We start from the raw sequence: 21,581 nt of genomic DNA on the forward strand, positions 1-21,581 counted from the left end.
AGGAATTCTTGGTCACTTGACTCATAGGTTTGTTTGTCCGCTCAGATGGCGCGTGGTGGCGACGGACGAGGTGACGCCTGCTTGTTCCTTCCTTTCATCACTCATAATCTCGTCATACCTTGAGAAGGTAGAGCGGACTACTTGTTCATAATATATAAGTGCGTGTCGCGATTTGGATTGAACGACACGGCCAAGCGATATGTTTTGCACTCAGCAACCGGAACGACCTTTTCTAGTTCACGCTACCCCCCTTGATCGTACCAGTACTGAAGCCCTAAGAATGGCGCAAGATTCCCAAGAACAGCCCGCTGAAGGATCCATCGGCTCATTCATCAGATCTCTCCGCCTCGCCCAATCTTACACACACGATGGATCTCTTGGACCAAGCAATACAACGGCTCAGACCGATCCGTCACTCGGAACGCCATCTCAGAGTTCGAATGATCAGTCAAGTCAGGACCCTGCGGTACTTGGGCAAAACCGCCAAGAGATTGCACGGGTGATCAAGGACATTCTAGACGGCAACATCCATCTTGCTAGTACCCCTGGTATCAGACAAGCGATCACTGATGAATGCTCCAAGTGGAATCCGGCTATCTGCGGCAGGGCGGATTTTGTTGCGAAACTTCGATCCCTTGGGGGGGAAGAATTGGCGGCACATCTTCTCAAGTTTCACGACATGCATGATGAACCATCTCGTCAGAGTTTCGTTGTCGCTTTGTGCGTGGCGATCCAGAGAAAGTCGGATTGGCAGCCTGATCGCCGGAACGAACCACCCCGTGTAGACGCCAACGATAAGATCTTCACCCGTCTGTGTAGAGCATGCGCCGACCGAGTGCGTGCCACTCCCGTAGATGAGCGTACTTTCGAGAGCGATTGGCTCAACTGGCAACGCTACACTCTTGTACCGATTGTTCACACACTGGTAGATGTGGGATATACGGACGCTGAACTGGACGAGCAGATGTTGGCGAATTTGGCGGATGGATTCGTGGTCAATGCGTTTCAGAAGTGGTACGTAGCGCCTGAGTAGGGCTACAACAACCCCGATCAGAGGGCCCAGAGAGGTGTATCAGCAGTATATACACGTTGTTTGTTTGGGGGCCACGGAAAATCTGAAGATCTGGACATTGTCCGAGGGCTACATGATTGATGAAGAAGAACTTTACCCACGCTGGAGTACTATTTGGCGCGCCGACATGAGTTGAGAAGCTCACTTGCGATCGATATAGAGTTGTAAGGCAAACTTCCCTCCGAGGAGATTGTAACGCCGGAATGAGTTTCAGCAGCACTGCACTGAATCCTAAACGTAACCGTAAATACTTTGCGTTTGCGTAAAGCGTTCGGGTCCGATGCTGATGACAGCTGCAGGATAGGCGCTGCATAGCGCCATGTTCAGGAAATCTGCGTGGACTAGGACACGATCGATGATGCTGCGCCAGTGGTCTTGCCGAAGTCAGGCCATGAAGGAGCATATACTGTCAGAGGGCGAATCATGGTGTCGATGCATTGCGCACTGATCTCTTTTCATCTCGGCCCCATTCCTCTAGCATTCAACGCTCCCATACGCCTAGCAGGCAGAATCCCATTCGCACTAGCCATCCCAACCCCCGTCGCTGACCCGCTCGTACTCCCATTGACGCTCTGCGAGATATCCCCCTGCACGACTCCTCGATACCGCATCCCTCCGTCCATCGCGGCCTGATTCCCATGTCTCGCCGGATCCAGACCGATCCTGCTCCCCATGCTTGTCGTAGCGTAATGTCCAGACCGCCCCATCGGCCTGACCGTATCCTGAGGCCTCGCCTCATTGACTCCCTGTCTCCAGCGGGAACGCTCGATATCCCGTTCATCAGCCGCCGTCAGCGCCGGTCCATTCCTATATCGCATATCGTCCTCCATCCCATCATCCGTATCGTCCGTCTCGTTCGCTCCGAGAATAGCGCTTTCTGCTCGACGTTTCGGCTTGACGGTCGGTGGCTGTAATATCGATTTCTGCGGTGGCATGGTGCCCTGCCTAGAGCTCCCACCGGATGGAGGGGAGACGATCCGCTCGGGCACGGTAAACGAGCTCGATCCTCCCGGTATTGTTTCCATCAAAGCAGGGGTTGACAATGGCATCGATGTAGGATCTCCGGCCCGCTCAGTCTTCGAGCTGGCGGTGGTCGATGCCGCAGTCACCGAGCCATCTGGTTTCACCACCACAGGCTCGACGCCTTTCGACACAAGCCGTGGAAGGCCGATTCCTAGGTATCGGGGCCAGACGTAGCGATCATGCACCGCTTGGCGTAATCTCGAGATGATGATTTGTTCAAGCTTCGGAATATCTGCACGGGCACGAAATCAATCAGACCGCACGCCGCAGCAGACGGAACACGATTCGGCATACCTTGCAACTTCGCCCTGCTCCCAAGCAGACTGGTCGCCTTGACGTTCAAGTGAAAATCAGGCAAGAGCGACAAGTGTAAATGCTGCCTGCTCTCCTCTTGCGGTTGCATCAACGATGCAGGCTGCAACTGCATCGTAAACTATTACAACGACCATCCAGGATGCTTAGCATCGATCGATCTTTGAGAAAAATTCGAATTATGAAGAATCACTCACAGTACCGCCGAATCCTAAAACCTCCACCCCCAGATTAACAGGCAACACCGCAAACCGAGGCTGAGGAAAGTTGACGACGATATTCGTAGCGATCGAAAGATGTATCGAGTCATTATAATCCAGGTCCACTTCCGCTCGCTATTGAAACCAATTCGAAACAACATCAATGATCTTATCAGCTTCATGGCAGCGAAGCTTGCGATGGGGAAGGTAAAGTGTTGGGTTGAAACTTACTAGTCCACCGAACCCGTCCGCTGGGCGTATACGAGCATTTGATAATAGCGGAAAGCTCGATCCGAGGGATAAGGATGTGACCAATATCGGATCCTACAAGAACAACCCCAACGAAGACATTTCTTTAGCAACACCTCCTATTTGTCGTATGTCTCATACGTATCACATGATATGGATCGTGTGCCCGCAGAACCGGGACTCACCAGCCACGAAGAAGACTTTGTTCCACCGGGGTTTAACCACTTCTCCACCTGCATCCTCGCCCCTTCTTCCCCTGCCGTACCTAATAAATCATTCCTGTATCCTTGCAAGATCTGTTATATCGAACATCAGCTGTAGCTTAGCTCCAATACGATTCTGATAACTTCAAGGCAAGGCGAAATGGTAGCTCACTTGGGAGAAGAGCACGTTCAGCCAATCTGCCGATTCCGCCGGATGGGTCGACATGTCATATCCGACTTTATCTAGGAGTGCCGTGCTCGATGGTGGGGGCACGGGGTGTGATGATAAGTGTGCTTTCTTCGAACATCAACATCAACATCAAAATCGATCAGATGAGATCAGCTACGGATTGCGAGTCTGCAAAAGTTGAATGTTGAACGGAAACATCACATACCTCCCCTCTCGACCCAGCTTTCCGGCTCCCTACATCCTGCTTATCTCCCTCCTCAAAGACCACATACTTCAAGAAAACCCCACAGAGGACGATAATAACGATCTGCCCCAACAAGAACCCTTGAGTGAACGTCCACGTTGACCTGGAGATGTATTGGTAAGGCGGATGAGCCGGGGCCGAGGGGATCGAGATCGACGTAGCTGTGGCCGGAGGTAAGATCGACGCTAGGGTTGTTGTGATTATAGTGTTGACCATCTTTGTGGCACTGAGAATCAGAATGCCTGGTTGCTTTGTTCTGCGGGTCAATGCAGATGATGATATTAAGTCCGGTTGCGGGTCTTCGATCGGAGCTGCAGAGTGAAGAGCAATGCGGCCGTGTTCTCTATCGGACGGGCCGATTGCTGGCAAGAGATCCGATGAGCAAGTCCACCAGGTTCACCAGTCTGATCTATGTGTATCCAGTCTGAGAAGCAACCGAGCCGAGGATTATTCAACGTCTGTACGCTTGACAATTGACAATCGATGATCGACCTCGAAATGTTCAATGACGTTCCCCCCCTCGGACCCGACCTCGTCGCCGAGAGATCGACGCGGCAGTTCGGCCAAAGTCGCCCGCCCACGTTCAACTTTTTCCATCCAACCTGGACAAACACTTAGGGAAATGCCGGTATCGCTATAGCTATAATAAAAAATCATATTACAGTGCATGCTAGATGACAGAGGAAGAAAACAAGTCTGCAGTTGAAAGAGAGAAACGAGAAGCAGTGATCTCTGAATGCAGAAAGAAGCCGAAGCGTTGGTGGACCCCTTCCCATCCATTCTGGTCTTCATGCAGAACGGATCGGTCACCCTTCCCGCTCCATTAGGCACTCTAGGAGGAAACCTGCCGATCATAGTCCGTCTCCATCTCCGTGGGTCGATGATGATGAATGTTGAAAGAATATGAAGATCCAATCCGGTCGAGAAGGAAGAAGAAAGTCGTCAAAGATCGTCGTCTATCGCATAGTTGACCGCGCGTCGAAAAAAGGTCGAGCTCCCGTGCTTTATTGCGAAGAAGCAGCCTGTCCCTCGGCCAAATCGGACCCGTCCAGGCTTTTATGATTCTGCAGATCCCTCATGACAGCCGGGTCGACTATGGTCATCAGAATTGGATCGGTCAGCATGCGGTGTTGAAGATGGGGTGTAGTGGAGCGGGGAAAAAGGGGAGACTCACGGGGAAGTACGCTTTTCCGGCGTACGTGTGGGCTCGCTGCGGATGATGGCGAAGCGGGGGCCAACGGGTTGAGCGGTGTATGGGGCTGTATCCCAAATAAACAATCAGACCCCAAACTCGAACTCCAGGATCTTCGCTGCGACTCACCATCGGCGTCCTAGCGCCTTCCACCTCGGGATCAGCCAGAGGCACCTGATCGTCCGCCAACGACCTCTCCAGATTGAAGCTCTCCGAAGCCTCGGCCGTCTCGTGCTGGATCATCTCGGCCGAGACCTCGCCGACGTCCTCGTCATGGAACGGCTCGGGAGGCGGGGGTGGCGGTTCCTTCAACCAGGTAGGCAGGGGTAGGCTCTTCTCCTCGCACCGCTTGATACCGATCTCTCGGAGCTGCATCCATTCTTCGTGTCGTTGCATCGCTCGTTCCGCTTCCCTGTGTGGTCAAAGAGTATATGATCGGGATCAGCCTGGGGATATCGATCATCATGGCCTCGTAGAGCTCACATTCGCTTGTGCTCCTTGTACCCATGCTGACACTCCTCGAACAATTGCGGGTTGATCTCAACAAACACCTTGAGGGCGTTGTAAACCATGCCGTGAATGGTCCTAAAGGAGTGGGAAATCCATCAGCCTCGTCCGTACTCTTGATTAACAGACCTCGATCGCGCTCCTCACCTGTTCCAGTGCGTTCTCGAGTTGGTAAACAAGGCCGGGAAGACGAGCGGGAGGATGATCTGGATGTTCTCGCCCATCAAGGTAACGATATAAGGGTTGTTCCAGTAATACAGCGCTCGTTCGGCGACCTATCAGTATACCGGGGAACAAAATGCACGATCAGTCTCGATTCTTGCTACACGACCCGCCGCGAGCCCAACACTGACCTGGAAGTGCTGACTGTTGATACACCTCGCCAACTGCTGAAACAAGGGTTCCATGACTTTCTGAAACTCTTGCGCTTCCATGACGTCCAGAATCTCTTCGACCTCGTTGAGGAACATGACCTCCTTGGGCGAGTTGACCTTGGGCCAATACCGCAAGAGACCCATCATGACCTCTTCCGTCAACGCAGCGTCCTTTTCCAAGAACTGGACGACACAGTAGGCGAGTTGAGGGTGGTAGAGCGCCAGCGATTTGGCCTTGTGCAAGGGGATGAGGACCCTCGTGAGGAAAGTCTTGTGTTCCTCCTTGAGCGGGAGTGCGAACCCGTTGATGATGGATCCGAGTATCTCGAGGAGCTCAGCGATCCCGTTGTGTCGCTCGGTCTCGTAGATGAATTGGAAAAAGACGTTGTTGATGGATCGACGAATAAACGCTCGGAGGTTGAGGAATTTCCCGTAGATCCTGTGTAGAGTCGTCTTGAGGAAATCCCGTTCCCTCGGATCTTCGCTATCGAACAACTCCAGCAGCTGCAAGCCCCCGGGCTTTACATCAGCCTCGACCCCGGAAACGTCTCGTCCTCGTACCCTGGCGACTCACGTGCAAGACAAACGTCTGATCGATATACTTCTTTCCAATATTGGTGCTAAAGTCCGGGTTCTCCACGAATCTCAGGAAGAACTCGTAGACGATCTGCAAGTGCGGCCAAGCGAGTTCGAGCACGGGTTCGTCCTCTTCCGGGTCGAAAGCGTCGCCGGTCGGGTTGACCTGAGGCGGGATCGAACGGAACAAGTTGGACGAGAACTAGCAGGTCACCACCACATGGTCATCAGCCATCTTGTCCTTCGCTCCACCACGTCCATCCCGGATTCAGTGACTAACCATAGCGACCACCTCGGGATAAATAGCCTCGGTGATAACTCCCCTCCCAACAGTAATATAATCCAACATCTCGTGCAAAGTCTGTCCCTTTGTATGCTTCTCGGTCAGGTCGGCCGAAGCGTCATTAAAGTCGAAAATGTAGCTGCATTGTTGTAATTTCCGGATAAACAGGTCGGTTCGTTCTTCCGGTCGGACCTCTGCGTTATACCATCACCAACCCCATACCCGATCAGTATCAGAGATTCCTCGCCTTAAACCTGACTTTGGCACTCGAGACTCACCGCTGAACGCCGGCAACTTTTCCAGATGCACCTTCTCCGTCACATGAAACCTGCTGCTCCTCTGCTTCCTCGGGCTCTTCCCGACGATCGGTATCGTATCCCTCGGTCCCTGTCTCAACTTGGTCAACTGACCCGCTTTGGGCGGTTGTCCCGGTTGTCTGCCCTCCAGACCTATCCCTGCCATGCCCACCGTCAACCCGCCCACACCGCCTACTCCCAGAGATCGTCCTCCGGCTGATGAATTCGAGTTGGAATTAGGTGATCCTAGCGGGTTCCCAAGTAAGGGAGAGGTGTTGATGTTGTTCCGAGTAGGAGACCCCTGACCTTGACCTTGATCGGCATGCGGTACCCCGTCCCCTAAACCCTGTTCCGAACTAGGTGCACCGGAGACGACGACCAAAGGCGGAGCAGGTGAAGTCTTATCCCCAGCCCCATGCCCCGGTCTTCGATCGCCCGCTCCAAGGCCCATTCCTCCTAACCCTCCAGGTTGTCTCGACCCCAACCCCAAGTTCGTCCCCGCTCCAGATGCGGTCGGACCCGCATTGTTGCTGTTGTTGGTAGAGTTGACAGAAGTCGTACTGGACCCCGCCGAGGCTGTGGTAGACGATCTAAGAGGGTGCGAGGAAGAAGAAGGGGAAGGCGAGGCGGTCCGATCTCTCTCGTCCTTCTTGTCTTTGGATTTAGACGAGTCCGAGCTGGATTTGGCTCTGGAGAGCTGCTACATCGCGTGGCAAGGCGGTGACGTGACGATGGTGATTCGATATGTACGGAGTGAGGATAGTGGTTGTCGAAATATTGACGAGAAGAACGGGGAGATCAGTAACCGTACCCTGATCCCGCTCATCGAAATGTATTCCGTCGCAGCATCCTCTCTACCTCCTCTTATCGCCTTCACCCGTCTAATCCAACCCAGGTAATGAGAAGAAGGACGTACCATAGCCTTCTTAAGTCCCTTCATCCTTCAAACAAATCAGATCGACGATAGGTCGATAAAGCTGGTCTTGTGGTATATCGGTATCACGTCTTGGGGATTGTTGTTCTCTCTCGCTCTGCTCGTTCGAGTGTGCTGAAGGTCTCCGTTCGTCTCGACCGCGTTTTCGGCGGGCTATCGTAGTATCGTAGATGAGGTCCTAGATGTGTGTAGCAATGATCAAGGGAGTGTATGGAAGGCTAGAGATATATAAGGATGGAATGAATGAATATGGTTACATGCTTGCATGCCTTTCCGAGGTCTGGGAGTGATGACGCCGTCCCTTGCAGGCTGCCTCGCGCGGCGGGGGACCTCGGACAGCTTGAGCGACCAATTCTACCCAACGGGATTTCGCACAACGACATCGCAAACACTTTACATCAGAGGATACACGGCTTTCAGAGTCTTACCAGGTGGGAATGATCAAGACAGGCTTCTGTCACCGCAATCGGACAAGATGGGATTCGTATATTCCATTTTGATCACGTACAGCAGCAAACAGACGTCGCGATCAAAACGCACGCTCTTGGCGGACAACATTCCCTATCGACCTGTCTTTCCCGACATTTCGTCCGTCCTTCTCAACCGACCACTCGCTCGGTCACAGCTCCTTCTTTTGCCCTTCCGTCCAGCAAGACAAGACACACTCCCACTCGCTACTGGCTGCCAAACTCAACAATGCGCAGTGACGACCTGACCAACCAGACGCGCGGAATGCTAAGAGGTTTCGATCAAGAAGAATGAGGGATCCGCGGATACGTAATTATCCTGGAATGTAACGAACCTTATCATGATATGTGACGTAATACATGAAACGTGATCGTTTCTCTCTCCCTCGTATTATCGAGCTGAGTGTGCGTATTCATTGCCCCAAGCCAACGCGATCTGAGATGTCCCGTGATTCAACGTCTAGTCGGTGCCTATACTGAAGCGCATGGAAGACCTGTGCCTCTGCTTGTCATCGCTGAGCGACCCGCTCCTCTCCCCTTCAATCACTAATGTCGCCAACTGTTTACTACTGAAACACAACTATTATGTAACTACGTATCACTCCATATCCACCAATACTACAGTACCCTTCACCCGCAGTTCTACCAGTCATGTCGAGAAGGCCCTCCGCTCTAAACACCAAGCGAACTTCCGGAGGACAATCTTCCGTAAGCCACTTCTACGTTCAACAACCTCATCAGTACCTACCATGCCTCAGCTGACATTCCGTCCTCGTGCCGCCTGGGAGCGAGCGCGGGAAGCAACATCCGGTTCTCGAACGATATCAGAACGTGAAAGCGTACAAGACGTCATATGAGGTGATTCTTGTGCAGCCAGCTCATGCAGAGGGCGATCAAAGGAGGTGACTAACATGCGACCTGATGTCCTGGTATCCCATGTACTCTTGTGTGTATTCACGCAGATATATATGTGCAGCTCGTATGTCAAGGAACTCCGTCACTCCCTTTCAAGTGATGCCGACGCGACCACTTTTTGCGAAAATGGTACCGTCAGAATATGGACAGGACGGTTCTTTCGCGACGTATACCCATACAGACGACCCACCTTCATCGCCATCGGCCGTGATGTCCCAAGAGACGGTCCCCGATTCCGCCTACGGAGATCGACCTGGCCAGGCTGCTCTGACGGATCGTACGATGGGATCATTTCCGGCTCACAATGCCGTTCAGGGCGAAAACAATTCCACCGATTCTGCTTTGACGCAAATCTCTCTTGGCGACGGTTTTGCTCCATACAACTCCCCGGTCATGCAGCATTTTCGCTGGTTGTACCACGACGATGACAGCTTTAAAGCGTGCCGAGACCAGGTAACACAAGGAAGTACTCAGAATCCAGCCTCTGCGCAAACAGGCGGCGAATCTTCTCCCATTCCAACGGCTGGAAACGCCGCTGACATCACCAAACAAAACCTCCCCCGTGGTGATGGCCACGTCTCCTCAGCGTCAGTCCAAACGGGTAATGGTGACCACCATGACATGCTGGTGGGCCAGGACCAGGAAAACGGTCCTCCTTCAAGCAGCACAGGAACGACAGAGCTACTCCGGCAGGCAAAAGTCCGGCCGGTCAAGATTTGCGATCAGTGTTACAGACGAAGGATCAGATGTAGTGGTGAGCTCATGGACGTCGGCGAGTGTAAGCAATGTCCGCGATTCAGGGATACTTGTACTTGGGATCGTCGGAACGAACACAATAGGCTGTATCGCGGTAGATTCGTTCCAGGGGAGGCTCAGATTATTGTCTGGGACAGTCGTAGACCTCCGAAATAATGTAGATTGACATAAGACATGACACGATACACGGAACGCGATCGATTGCTTGTCAGATATAACATCCAGCTGGGCCTACGACTGGACGGACCAACAGAATCATTTTGTTTCAGCCTCCTCACCATGTCGATACGGGGACCATGTACACGAATTTAGTTTGGAAGAAAACGTTGTGGAGTATGATCACATTCCCGCATTGCTAGCCCAGGCAGAGAGCTTTGAAAGGAAGCACTGACAATCGAGCTGAATCCTGTCTGGATACTCTGTGTGTAAGTACATGAATGGCGCCGATGAGCTAGCTCGTGCATCAAATGCTCTATTTTATGTCTCACGTTCAGGACACAAAGTTCTTCGGACACCTTCGCCTGCGATCAATGACCAAAGGTCTTACGCGGCCCTTTCGATTACATATAATATGCGATTCCAGATGGACGTATGAGTACAGCCCAGGCGCGCAGGCGCTACATCACAGACGCAGTCGACACACGACGTCAGATTGTCTAGTCATGACACCACTACCCCGATCGGGTGATCATCAAAGGAAGTAACAAAAACATCAGCTTACACCATCATCGCCCTCAGAGGACTAGTTCAAGCCAGGTGGATATAAATTGGCCAATTCCTGGAGGTGCCACATGTTGCTACAGACACGGAGATGACAACTCAATATATTCCGCTTCAACAATATTTGGCCAAGATGCAACTGTCTGACGGCACCTCAGACAGGTTTTCCGCTCAAACGCCCAAACCCTGGGAATATCGCGTCGTTGGTTCGACTCAAGTACGGCAGGGTGACTTGGGCGATGGATCGACGCATATCGCTCAACATAGCGAGTATCCCTGGTCCTATTCTGCAGGTGCGTCGCAGACGGCGACGGACGTTACTGCATGGCACGGTCAGTCCCCAGATCCCTCCTGGTATGGACCGTCTCAAGCGCTCTCCTTAGGTGGAGATCGAATGACAGGGTATGCTCCGATATACGGGGACCAAGTCATGATCAGCGACTTCTCGCAGGGTACGTGGCAATCGATGGGTCCTACCTCTATGCACGGTCAACCATCTATGAGCTCAGCTCTCAATGGTCCTCTCCCCTGGACCCCAGGTCTTGCCCCAGATCTCGACTTTGCGCACAGCACTTGCCCAGTCGCAGAAGAAATCTATCATAAGGGTACAACACAACTAGGTGGCGTCATGGCATCACCAGTCGATCGTCCAGAGACTAAACCGGGATCGATGCCCGGCAAAAGCGTAAGGAAGCCGAGGGGCCGATCTACAGGCCGAATTGCCCAGAGTTGCGATGCATGTAAGCGCTTGAAGAAACATTGCCATAGTGCGACACCTGGTACTGGCAGTTGCCAACGTTGTGCTCGTATCCCTAGGGAATACCAGACTAGGATGACTTGCAGATGGACCAAATGGAAGGCGTCTATGGACAACCGTCATAGAGTCCTCAAAACTGGATCATGAATGCATGTATACCTCGAAATCTGGTAGAGAGATGTGTATGACCGGAATCTCCATACTAGTGATTGTCTCGCCTCGTACTACTGATGCTGTACCTTTAACCGTAAAAAAATGGGAAAACCAGTTTAGAATGATCCTTATCTGTCTCGCGATCGTCATAAAAAAAAACAAGAAATCTGATCACCGGACATGACATATTGCCAGCACTTTCATCGCCTGTTTGCTCATTGGTTCCTTCAAGCCGGATGTTGCTATGCTTCCTGCAAATTCCACGACTGCGTTCAGCGCACCACCGGCGACGGGGTCTATTTTCAAGCATTGACCAGGTTTCATTCCGGCGAATTCAATGGGTATGTCCCACTTCGCTTCTGCTAACGCCAATCCACCGCTATTGGAAATATTCTGCTGCGATACCATAGTTGCTAGAATCATAATCGCTATGATTTTAATGAAGCGAGGACTTCCAGGGATCTCGGGAAGCGTCTGGAGGTAGGCTATGGTCCGCTCCGCACATCATGTACGAGATACAGAGGGAAGGAACGCTTCCTTTCTTCTAGAACGAATAAGCGTGCCAGTGGTCAACGAACCCAGCCTGGCCTGGCCGGCCAACCAAGCACGCGACCCGCCGATAAAAAACAAAATGCTACAAACCTTAATAAATATGGCGTGACGTAATACTTGAAACGCGATCGATTTACCCATCCCCTCTAACTGGTGTGTGGACAAGATCAGCAGGTATAAGACGTCGGATGAGGTGATTACCTCGCAATCTTGACAGGCGGCTGTCAAAGGAAGTATTTATTGCTAGCGTTACTTGAAAGTTCTAAGAATGTGCTGACTCGCGCACATATAAGTAGCTTGACGATAAACTCAGATGCTCTGTTCGATTCCTCTCGAATGCTACCCATGCGATAATTCTGATATCCTCAATCGATCTGCAAGACCTCTTATCTCAACATCCTACTGCAAAGATGACATCATCTGACCATGAACAAGATCATTCTTCTACGATGAACTCTGAGTTTGGCGGATACCAGTATGATGGGTCTAGTTTTCAATTCGAGGTCCCAGCCTATCAAGCCGCCAATCGTCCTGCAATCAGCGCGCCTCCACGACCGTCGATCACGTTGCCGCAAGAAACGTTTCCCACTTCCGCACACCAGGGTCCCATGGCGTATCCTAACTCGAGCGATTCTTCGTACGAGTACTACCGCGGGATCTCTGGAGGGACCCCTTCGATGCTCAGTTACCGTGGTCTGACCATGGGTTATTCGGTGAACGCATCCGTTCCGCCTTACAATGTGGCCGCCAGCAAATGGCACTTGGGAGGTCCTGAATCGACGTACCACTCTCCCAATGTGAATCTTTCTGTTGGCAGAACCGGTCCTTCGTACTACCACTCATTGGACACCCAGTATCTAGCCTCCATGTACAGCTCTCGTCCCAGCTTTCCAGGACACACTGATTATGGTGGACTGCAAAGTAGTACCATGATCTCAGCCTATACGCGAACGGACAGCGAGTCAAGTCCCGTTTCGACGGCTACGAACGGGGTCCGCATCGCCGATCAAAGCCTTTCACCGAACAATGGCCAATCAGAGGCTATGTTTCAACGCCCATTGCGTCAACTGACACCAAAGCTCGTGCTTGCCCAGCCGGCGAGGACCCAACCATCTAACTACGGCCCTATGAATCCGGCGTTAGTCCAGACAAGAAATGGCGATAGCGGCTACCACGGACGGGGACGGAAGCGAGATGCGACAGCCCAGAGCCGGCCCTCCTGGCGCCCCACCCGGCTTGCCACCAGTTGCGATCTCTGTAAGAAACAAAGGGCGAAGTGCGAAAGGAGTGTCCCTGATGAGCAGAGATGTGACAATTGTCGTCGGAGAGCAAAAAAGTGCACATTTCGACAGAGGGACGAGTCGAATAACCGGCCCATGTGGGGAACCACCGTGCCTGGTGAACCTCCTGTATGAACTCTTTGTATCACAAAAACGAAAACACTTCATGTTCTGACGTAGCTTGATTCATGAAACGCGGCCTTCGATGAGCTCGCTGACCAGTCGCGTCGATGTGCTTTTGCCCATGTGAAATGAACCATGACCTTTCGGTGACCGCCTCTACCAGCTCATCCAATCTCGATTTGCAGACTCTAAATTTCTATAGCGCCCATTACTGCATGATACGCGATTCCAGTTGAATGTAAATTCCAAGCACTCCCCCTCCATATGCAGCTCGTCCAGGACGTGAGTTTAGGTGATTATCACGCAATTGCAGCAATCGAGGGGTCATGAAAGGAGGTACTGGAAATGTGGCTCGTCCAGCGTTTCTATCCGAACTCATCTGTATCCATATATACTTCAACAGACCATTTCTTGTAAGAGTGCTCGCAGGCACGACAAGACCTCTTCTTCAATCTAGCAAACATCTAATCCCGTATCTCGACAAAATTCGTCTCAAAATGTCCGAAAGTGATCAGACGACGTACCTGAGGGATGCCTCTACGGTATACAGCGCAGGATCTTACGACTCTCACTATCCGTATCACGCACCTATCTATCAGAACACCATTCCTGCTGCTGCCCCGCCAGATGAAACTCCTTACGCGTGTCCCTCGGCGTCTCAGAACATCATACCTCCCTTCGCATACGATACCCAGACGCTTGAGGCTCGTCCGGGAGATTCCTCCCATCCGCTACAGCAGTGGGCATACTCAAACTCTGGCTACGGTGAACATAGCGATCCTTCTCTGGCCGATTCTTTCGGGGGGTACCCCACGAATATGGATGCGTATCCAACGACAGTTCCCACCTCCGGGTGCAGACGGTCGACCTTGCACCAGCCTTTCGCAAACGATTTCGGAGCGACGTACCCCTCGGAACCGCAGCAGGGGATGCGAATCACCTTCGTCGACAGCTTTGAGAGGGAGCTTGAACGACTGCAGCAGAGCAATACGTCTCAAACTGGAGCAAAGTCTAAACCTGTTCCTGGGTCGGCGGAGTGGGCCAACAAATTCGCCTTACAGAATGGACGGGTCGAAAAGCTCCGCTTTCAGGATGCACCTGTTCAGCATCTGGAGAGCAGGTCAAGCACATCCGCCTTTCCTTCAGAATCGACAGCGCCGCAAACCGCGCTGATGGGGTTTACTGCTGCGGCTTTCGAATACGATGGAGAGATGATGGCACAGGCTCCTCCTTCCCCAATGACGCCGTATTATACCTCCGTATACGAACCACCGACCGCAAATTCGTGGCTTGATGGGTCTTTTCTCCTTTGCCACCTGGATGATCTTACCCTCGACACCATGTATAGCTCTGGTACTGCAGCTCAATGGCTTACACCTACAAACAGGCTTCCACAAACTGTTATGACGACACCAGACCCTGCGCGTTTGGTTCCCACGCCAGCGTCCCCCCAAAACGTCGACAAACAGGGACAACCCAAAAAACGCAGAGGCCGACCGACTACCAAATGCGATCCGTGTCACCGCCGCCGGCGCAACTGTGAGGGCTCAAAAGGAACGGGAAGCTGTGACTTGTGTACACGACTGAGAGATGAAAGAGGAAAAGAAGTTTGTACGTGGAATAAGTGGACGGCGTACAATAATGGTCTTTCCCCCAATTCGAAACCAGGATCAACCATACGTAGACGCTAAGTCGGATGCACCGGCGAGATTCATGGCGGTAGCATCGAGCGATACCACAACGAAAATGATGGCTATACCTTGCATAAGAGGAAAGGCATGGACAAGCTAGGCAACGTCAGGCTCGAACATTGTGGTCAGGATCAGGCTGGTGGAGGTGACCACAGTACTCGTAGTCGGCTGAAGCAAATCTCGTGACTGAAACCCTTTAACTGCCGTGATCGTGTTGTATTTATATATGCCCTGCATGTGACAATGTGGGCATACATTCATATTAAGGGTCTTCCCACTCTATAATACTAGAAATGCAGACGGCATTTGCGCTGTACAAGTAGAAGACCCCTAACTTTGCGACGAAACCCTGCCGTCAGATATGATGTAATACATGAAACGCGGTTTCTGCTCACCGGTCCCTTGGAGCGGAACATCGTCTGCGCAAAAATCACGGGAGCTACCCGCGAGCCCGGTTAAGCGGCGGCCGTTGGCCGACCTATTCAAGGCTTTATCTTTCAGGCATCTTCCCCATTCTATTTCTACACTCTTCGATTGTCCCCCCAATCCCTACCCTCACCCCCTGAGCTGCCAGCGCGCCAGGAGTTGGGCTCAAAGGGTCAACATTCCCAAAGCAGTGACCGGCCACCAATGAAGGGTTCAAAGAGGAAATCAGCTTGTCAAAAGGTCACATGAGGTGATGATATCGCAATCACTGTAGATTGGGGTTATCAAAGGAAGTTATAAAGGCGTCAGCCGATGTCCCTCGTTGTGGCTCTCAGTGAATCCTGTGTCTGCTCATGTATATATGTGTGGTACTCTAATCGCCGCAAGTACCGTATGACCCAATCGAATGATCATTGCATCGAGCGCCTGTCCTCGGTCGGGTCAACTTGAGACTCAACATCACGAAAACATGGCATTCCCGAATCAGCCTTCATACAGCTGGGATACCGACGATCAGAGCTATCCTGTTGGAGTTTTTGATTCACAGAACAGCAATGCTTTTACTCTGGATGCCCATTCCGTTGGAGGTTATTCGATAGGGCCAGAAACCGCGCCTACGAATCTCGCGAATGATATTCAGACTTGGAATCGTCCGGGACGCGCTGCCCATGAGCCTTCCATGGTGTCCCTTCAGACGGGAGCGCCGGATTTTGCATATGGGAGGAGGGCAGCTGTATCTGCACCATTCTCATCTGTAACGGAGACCTTCATCCCCACTGACGATCCATCTGCCTTCAGTCCTTCGCACTACGCATCAGACCAGGTGCATTTCTCAGGACAATCGCAGGAACAGAGCCTTGCCTTTGTGCCTGGCTTCGATACTGGAGCTCAACGGCATGTTCGAATGAACATGGCTGGGCATGTTACACCAAGTTACGGCCATACGAATTCCTCATCGATTACCGAGGGATCGCATGGCAAAATCTTTCGACACTCGCAGCCCAAGGAGAAAGTGGTGGGAGGCAACATCCCATCAGTCATCGATTGTGACGTATGCCAACACTGGGAGCGCGAGTGTGGTGGCCCAAGTAAGACCGGTAGCTGTATTCCTTGCGAGCTGATGCGTAACGGAGAAGGCGCGACAGAAATCTGCACGTGGAATTACTGGAGCACGTATAGAAATATGTGCGACGACCCGGAACCTCGATCATTTGGGCATACGCTCTCTAGTACCTTGAGCTCAGAAGGAACAACCTTGTCTACCCAAACCGCCTTGAAAGTTCCAGAAATGACACCCTACACCTCTGCAAACAGTCGACGATACTTACCTCCTCGTTCGCGCAGTTCTGTTCAAGCGGACTTCTCGAATGCGCAGCCGATCCCATCCGATGATAAATCCTACAACTCCCAGGCGGGGCTTACCTTTTACAGTGGGATGCAATATGGTTATCCCACAATGCAAGCACCTGCGAATTTCTCCCGTGCTCCGAATTCGCAGCCTGCGCAAGGATTGGGAGAATACGTCAATTCATTGGCTCTCAGGAATGCAAAGAAGCCCATTTTGACTGGTCTATCGCCTGACCCGGCTGTACAGCTCGCCTTGCGCAATGCGTATGGGGCGCCATTTGCACCATTGATCAACGCCTTTGATTGACGCGCGTCGTCTCTGTTGGTCCGATTTGGTCTCTCTTGGACCAATTTGGTCTTTCTTGGTCTCGCGGAGTCTTTGCTGGTCGTCTTTGGTCTTTTGTTCGCGTCTTTACCTCCATTTTGGTAGTATTTACCCCTATCTCAACGAATTTCGTCCATACAAGACCAATAAATTCACAGAACGACCGCCGTGCTCCAGTAGACATACAAGAAAGGACTTTAGATGTCCAAAATCATACTATGCATGACTCCAACAGTCTAGTAATGGTCTCTACTGGTTGTGGGAGGAGGTATACATGTCTTAACGCGACTCATTGATCGATTCTAAGTACAAACAACTCATCGTGAGTGATCCTGCAACGTATTACATAGACGATGAACCACCTTCCTGTTGTTACAGCCTTAGTCGAGCAGACATTACACCCTGCTAGACTATATTTGAGTCAAGACCCGGCCACACGCAATGTGTTCTTGCTTCCCAACCTCATCACTGCTCTGGACGACCTTGCTCACCTCCTCGAACACACTGTGAGGACCAGGATTCCCCATTCGGCATACATCACCCACATCCAGTCTACTACATCCCTCCATGAACGTCTCTGCGCCTATGAAAGATCCCTGGCGTCCAACGTCATCGTTCGTCAGACTGTTACTCGTATCAGCAACCCAAACGGAGGTCGTCCGGTGATCGAATTAGCTCCAGGTCTGCTCGACTTTTACACCAATCTTGGCTATGCAGACCGTGAGATAGCTCTTCATCTAGGGATATCAAGGGGTACGGTCACTAGGAGACGGAGAGCGTTTGGGCAAGGCAAACGAGCAGTTAAACATATGGTCGCTCCGTATCAATTGCATTGTGTGAGTCTTCTCTTGGTCTCATTTGGTCTCGTTTGGTCTTTTTTGGTCTTTTTTGGTCTTTTCTCGTCCGATCTGGTCTTATCTGGACTGTTCATCAGCTCTCAAGTCTAATCTTGACTTGATTTCACTTGATCACCAGCTCGTAGCATCAATTTTGAACTTGGTCGACAAGCAGAACACTGGAGAACGTCTTGTAATGGGGCTACTCTCCGCTCAGCAAGTCAAAGTCACTCGAGCACAGCTGCGAGCTACCCTGCGAGCTCAAGATCCTCATGGCAACATGGTCCGAAGTGGGAGAGTACTACATCGTAGGGACTACGATGTACCCTTTGTCAACTCTGTATGGCATATGGACGGGCAACACAAGTTGATCAACTGGAAGTTCGTTATACACGGTGCTGTCGACGGCAAGAGTCGATTGATCGTGTTCATGCTTGCGTCTGACAACAACAAGTCCGAAACTGTGGAAGACTCTTTCTTACAAGCGACTCAGCAGTGGGGCTGGCCATCAAGAGTCAGGGCAGACTATGGTGGAGAAAATTTAGGTGTTCGTACGTTGATGAACGCGGTGAGAGGTATGTGATCGACCTCATCAGTCTCGCGCAAGACCGATTTGCTCCACCACAAGACTAAGTTGGACCAATTTCGTCTCTCTTGCTCCTGTCACATACCTGCGAGCTCCTCTATAGGTGAAAATCGGGGTTCTTTCATGCAAGGACCATCTACACGGAACGTACGGATCGAGAGGCAATGGCGACAAGTTGGGGAAACAGTAACACAGCAATTCACTCGTCATTTCCTGGAGATGGAACGTGTTCACCACCTCTATCGTGAAGATCCTATTGACATCTACTGTCTACACTATGTCTTCTTACCCTACATCAACTTCGTGTTGGGGTATTACGTCGACATGTGGAACTACTATGGCATGTCCAATCAAGGACTCAAAGGACTTAGCCCAGCGCAGATGTGGTATCGAGGTCAGTTTGGACGAAATTGGTCTTGCGTTGGTCCATCGTGCACTAAAATCGACCAAATTGGACTTGCGAACTGCTACAGGAGTCGTAGATGCAGCTGCAAGCGGCTTTGATCTCAATCTCTTCCCCCTCGAAAGTCAAGATGAGGCTATCTTACGAGAAAATCGTCCTGAACAGCTCAATATCATGGATATGGATGCTACCGACCCCATCGCCGATCAAATAAGAGCACCTAGGGTTCGGGATCTGCACGTCGTAGTGCCTCGCTACATGGATCATGTACCACCACTGCTCTCGACACACGAATTCAGGCAAGGTCTTCAACAGCGTTTCCCTATTCAGCAATGGGTCTCCATCATCGACGCAACACAGTACTACCTCGCTGTACGAGAGTTTGTCTATGACACCATCAATATGTCATGAGCGTCATCGCTATGATGTCATAGACAACTCGTCATACCTGGTGTCCCCGTCTCTATTGTGCTGCGAGTTGCGCGTGAGAAAGACTTTATTGGACTAACAAACAAGTGTTTCATCTTTTTTTCTTTGTTCGCCATCAAAAAACAACAAAACAACAAAGTCCTTTGGTCCTTTCGTATGTATATATGTAAGCAGCTAGACCTATTTCCTCTCTCTCGTACTTCCCTACACTTTCACTCACTTACTGGAATACTCTCGTACCACTTTCATCACCTTTTAACCCTACTCGTACTCCAAATCTCTCTCAAATCAACATGTCCGGCCTTCCTCCCAACGACGAGAAGAACAAGAAGAGCGGTGGGGAGAAGAGGAAGTCGACGGCGCCCGACGACCTGGGGGGGAAGAAGAGGAGGACGAGGTCCGACGCGAGGAAGGAGAGAGAGGACTCCTCTCTCTCACCGGCTCCGGTAAGTCCTTTGTGGTCTCGTTTAGTCTTTCTTGGTCTTGTTTAGTCTCGTTCAGTCTCGTTTGGTCTTATCAACTCGTACTGACATCGATGATGTTGTGATTTTGTCTTGACCTGATAGATGACGGAGAAGGAGATGGCGGCGGAGGTCGAGCGTCAGGTCGAGGAGAAGGTGAAGGCGGTGTTGGCGGAGACGAGGAAGAGAGAGGCGGCCGAGAAGAGGAAGAAGGATGCGGCCGAGAAGAAGGCAAGGGTGGAGAAGGAGGAGCAGAGGATCCGGGACGCGGAGAAGGAGAGGAAGAAGGGGGAGGCCGACGTAAGTCTTGCTAGCGTCGGAATGTCTCTACAGCTATCGTTCGCAAGTCTTAGAACCTATCTGTTTGCTGACTGGACGACGTTGTTGTACCTCTTATCTCGATCAGGCGAAGGCGAAGGCCCAGCAGGACGAGATCCGCCGGCGGGTCGAGTTGGAGTTGGCGAGGGAGGAGAAGAAGAAGGAGGTTGGGGAGAAGGAGGAGAAGAAGGAGGACGAGAAGGACGAGCGCGGGGTGAGTTTAGTCTTGTCTATTCATCTTCGAGTCTACGTGCTCTATCTTTACTCGAGTACAAGTAACATCTTGCTGATTCATATTCAACGTTTGCATATACACAGCGTTCGTCGAGCAAGGTGGGGGGCGGGGAGACCCTTGAGGGGGTTTCCTCATACAAGTGGAAGACGGCCGAGGTGAGTTATCCGATCAACTTAGACCTAGTTGGACTAACACAGCCTTGCTTACACTTGGTTTATGTTTGTGTTACCATCCCTATACAGCGAATTCGGCTTTGGAAGAGGGAGCACGCTTCGAGCGTGATCGAGTTGTTCGGGGACGACCGGTGCGAGCCGTGCCAGGAGAGGCACCGAGTGGCTGTCGTGCCGCCTTCGGAGGCCTTGCAGAGGTTGAACGACGAGTTCAACCGCTGCATCATCGGTCCCAAGGGCCGGTGTTCCCGGTGCGAGTGGAACGGAACCGAGGCCAAGAAGTGTAAATACACTCGACCGGCTCCCGCCACCCCCGCCGACGTCAAGCCCGACCTCCCGCTGGCAGGTCCTTACAGCCGATTTGGCTCTGGACTTGGCTTCGGGGCCAACTTCGACGTCCCCCCTGCGCCCGCCGGAGGCCTTCGGCCCCTCCCCACCACCCCGAACCGACCTCGACCAGGTCTTACCGGCCTCGGCCTCCCCCTCTCCCCCTCCTCCCCCTCGACCACCGCCACCACCTCGAGGATCGCCAACATCGGCGATCGACTTACGCGGTTCAACGAGGACCTCGAACGGGCGATGGAGCGCGCCCAATGGACGCTCAACCAGCAGGAAGTGGCCCACTACTTCCCGTCGGTCTACGAGCTCGTCCAGTGGTTCATCCGCGCCGCCAACGAGGTCACCGAGGCCGGCCAGGACTTGGGGAGGTTGGCCAACCCCCGCCCGGACTTCTCTCGACGTTGATCGTCGAGTTTTCACTTCTTGTTTTTGACTTCGTTCTCTTTTTTTTGTTGTACAATAATAATGAATATGTCTATGCATGCCGGCGCGAGAACAACTTGGACTTGATAAAGACTTAAAACCCAACAACGAACACTAATCTAAGAACGTAACCCCTAAGAAAGAACTTCGAAACCCCAATCACGACTCGCGTCAACACGAGTCGGTCTAAACACATGTTCCAAATCCCAGATAA

General features: G+C 51.9%; 8 protein-coding genes across 8 annotated transcripts; 6 read left to right on the forward strand and 2 right to left on the reverse strand.

The window, feature by feature from the left end:
- Positions 1-280: 280 nt before the first annotated feature.
- HD553DRAFT_351310 (uncharacterized protein) lies at positions 281-1,033 on the forward strand (the record flags this gene model as incomplete). Its single annotated transcript, XM_046183604.1, has 1 exon — positions 281-1,033. One exon carries the CDS (start codon positions 281-283, stop codon positions 1,031-1,033), a length of 753 nt encoding a protein of 250 aa, XP_046034848.1.
- Positions 1,034-1,527: 494 nt separating this feature from the next.
- On the reverse strand, positions 1,528-3,709 carry HD553DRAFT_343831 (uncharacterized protein; the record flags this gene model as incomplete). Its single annotated transcript, XM_046182916.1, has 7 exons — positions 1,528-2,327; positions 2,390-2,528; positions 2,605-2,742; positions 2,839-2,931; positions 3,042-3,152; positions 3,232-3,357; positions 3,455-3,709. 7 exons carry the CDS (start codon positions 3,707-3,709, stop codon positions 1,528-1,530), a joined length of 1,662 nt encoding a protein of 553 aa, XP_046034849.1.
- Positions 3,710-4,103: 394 nt separating this feature from the next.
- HD553DRAFT_286648 (putative B-type regulatory subunit of protein phosphatase 2A) lies at positions 4,104-7,892 on the reverse strand. The gene is made up of 10 exons (XM_046178265.1): positions 7,638-7,892; positions 6,704-7,421; positions 6,423-6,619; positions 6,141-6,344; positions 5,546-6,070; positions 5,340-5,467; positions 5,169-5,270; positions 4,815-5,097; positions 4,668-4,752; positions 4,104-4,586 (listed from the first exon to the last, which is right to left on the reverse strand). Exons 1-10 carry the CDS (start codon positions 7,659-7,661, stop codon positions 4,498-4,500), a joined length of 2,355 nt encoding a protein of 784 aa, XP_046034850.1. The 5' UTR covers positions 7,662-7,892; the 3' UTR covers positions 4,104-4,497.
- Positions 7,893-9,163: 1,271 nt separating this feature from the next.
- HD553DRAFT_325238 (uncharacterized protein) lies at positions 9,164-10,453 on the forward strand (the record flags this gene model as incomplete). Its single annotated transcript, XM_046181587.1, has 2 exons — positions 9,164-9,815; positions 10,377-10,453. 2 exons carry the CDS (start codon positions 9,164-9,166, stop codon positions 10,451-10,453), a joined length of 729 nt encoding a protein of 242 aa, XP_046034851.1.
- A 151-nt stretch (positions 10,454-10,604) lies between these two features.
- On the forward strand, positions 10,605-11,349 carry HD553DRAFT_325239 (uncharacterized protein; the record flags this gene model as incomplete). Its single annotated transcript, XM_046181588.1, has 2 exons — positions 10,605-11,253; positions 11,282-11,349. The coding sequence occupies 2 exons, from the start codon at positions 10,605-10,607 to the stop codon at positions 11,347-11,349; spliced, it is 717 nt and encodes a 238-aa protein (XP_046034852.1).
- Positions 11,350-12,385: 1,036 nt separating this feature from the next.
- On the forward strand, positions 12,386-15,255 carry HD553DRAFT_325240 (uncharacterized protein; the record flags this gene model as incomplete). Its single annotated transcript, XM_046181589.1, has 4 exons — positions 12,386-13,113; positions 13,649-13,660; positions 13,782-14,917; positions 15,071-15,255. The coding sequence occupies 4 exons, from the start codon at positions 12,386-12,388 to the stop codon at positions 15,253-15,255; spliced, it is 2,061 nt and encodes a 686-aa protein (XP_046034853.1).
- A 2,986-nt stretch (positions 15,256-18,241) lies between these two features.
- Positions 18,242-18,424, forward strand: HD553DRAFT_265633 (uncharacterized protein; the record flags this gene model as incomplete). Its single annotated transcript, XM_046177454.1, has 1 exon — positions 18,242-18,424. A coding segment is annotated over one exon (183 nt), but the record flags the coding sequence as incomplete, so codon positions are not given.
- A 1,290-nt stretch (positions 18,425-19,714) lies between these two features.
- On the forward strand, positions 19,715-21,349 carry HD553DRAFT_325242 (uncharacterized protein; the record flags this gene model as incomplete). Its single annotated transcript, XM_046181590.1, has 5 exons — positions 19,715-19,867; positions 19,988-20,182; positions 20,289-20,414; positions 20,519-20,590; positions 20,633-21,349. 5 exons carry the CDS (start codon positions 19,715-19,717, stop codon positions 21,347-21,349), a joined length of 1,263 nt encoding a protein of 420 aa, XP_046034855.1.
- Positions 21,350-21,581: the final 232 nt, after the last annotated feature.

Source organism: Filobasidium floriforme (genome assembly GCF_021052385.1).
Source record: "Filobasidium floriforme strain CBS 6241 chromosome Unknown HD553scaffold_17, whole genome shotgun sequence".
NCBI lineage: Eukaryota > Fungi > Basidiomycota > Tremellomycetes > Filobasidiales > Filobasidiaceae > Filobasidium > Filobasidium floriforme.

What these genes read in the sequence shown, in the direction of transcription:
- HD553DRAFT_286648 (XM_046178265.1), bottom strand. Translation starts at nt 7,661, where the DNA reads ATGAAGGGACTTAAGAAGGCTATG. An exon ending in ATCCCGAGGTGGTCGCTATG is followed by an intron (nt 6,345 to 6,422) that starts GTTAGTCACTGA and finishes GTGACCTGCTAG; the next exon opens with TTCTCGTCCAACTTGTTCCG. An exon ending in TACAAGGAGCACAAGCGAAT is followed by an intron (nt 5,098 to 5,168) that starts GTGAGCTCTACG and finishes TTGACCACACAG; the next exon opens with GGAAGCGGAACGAGCGATGC.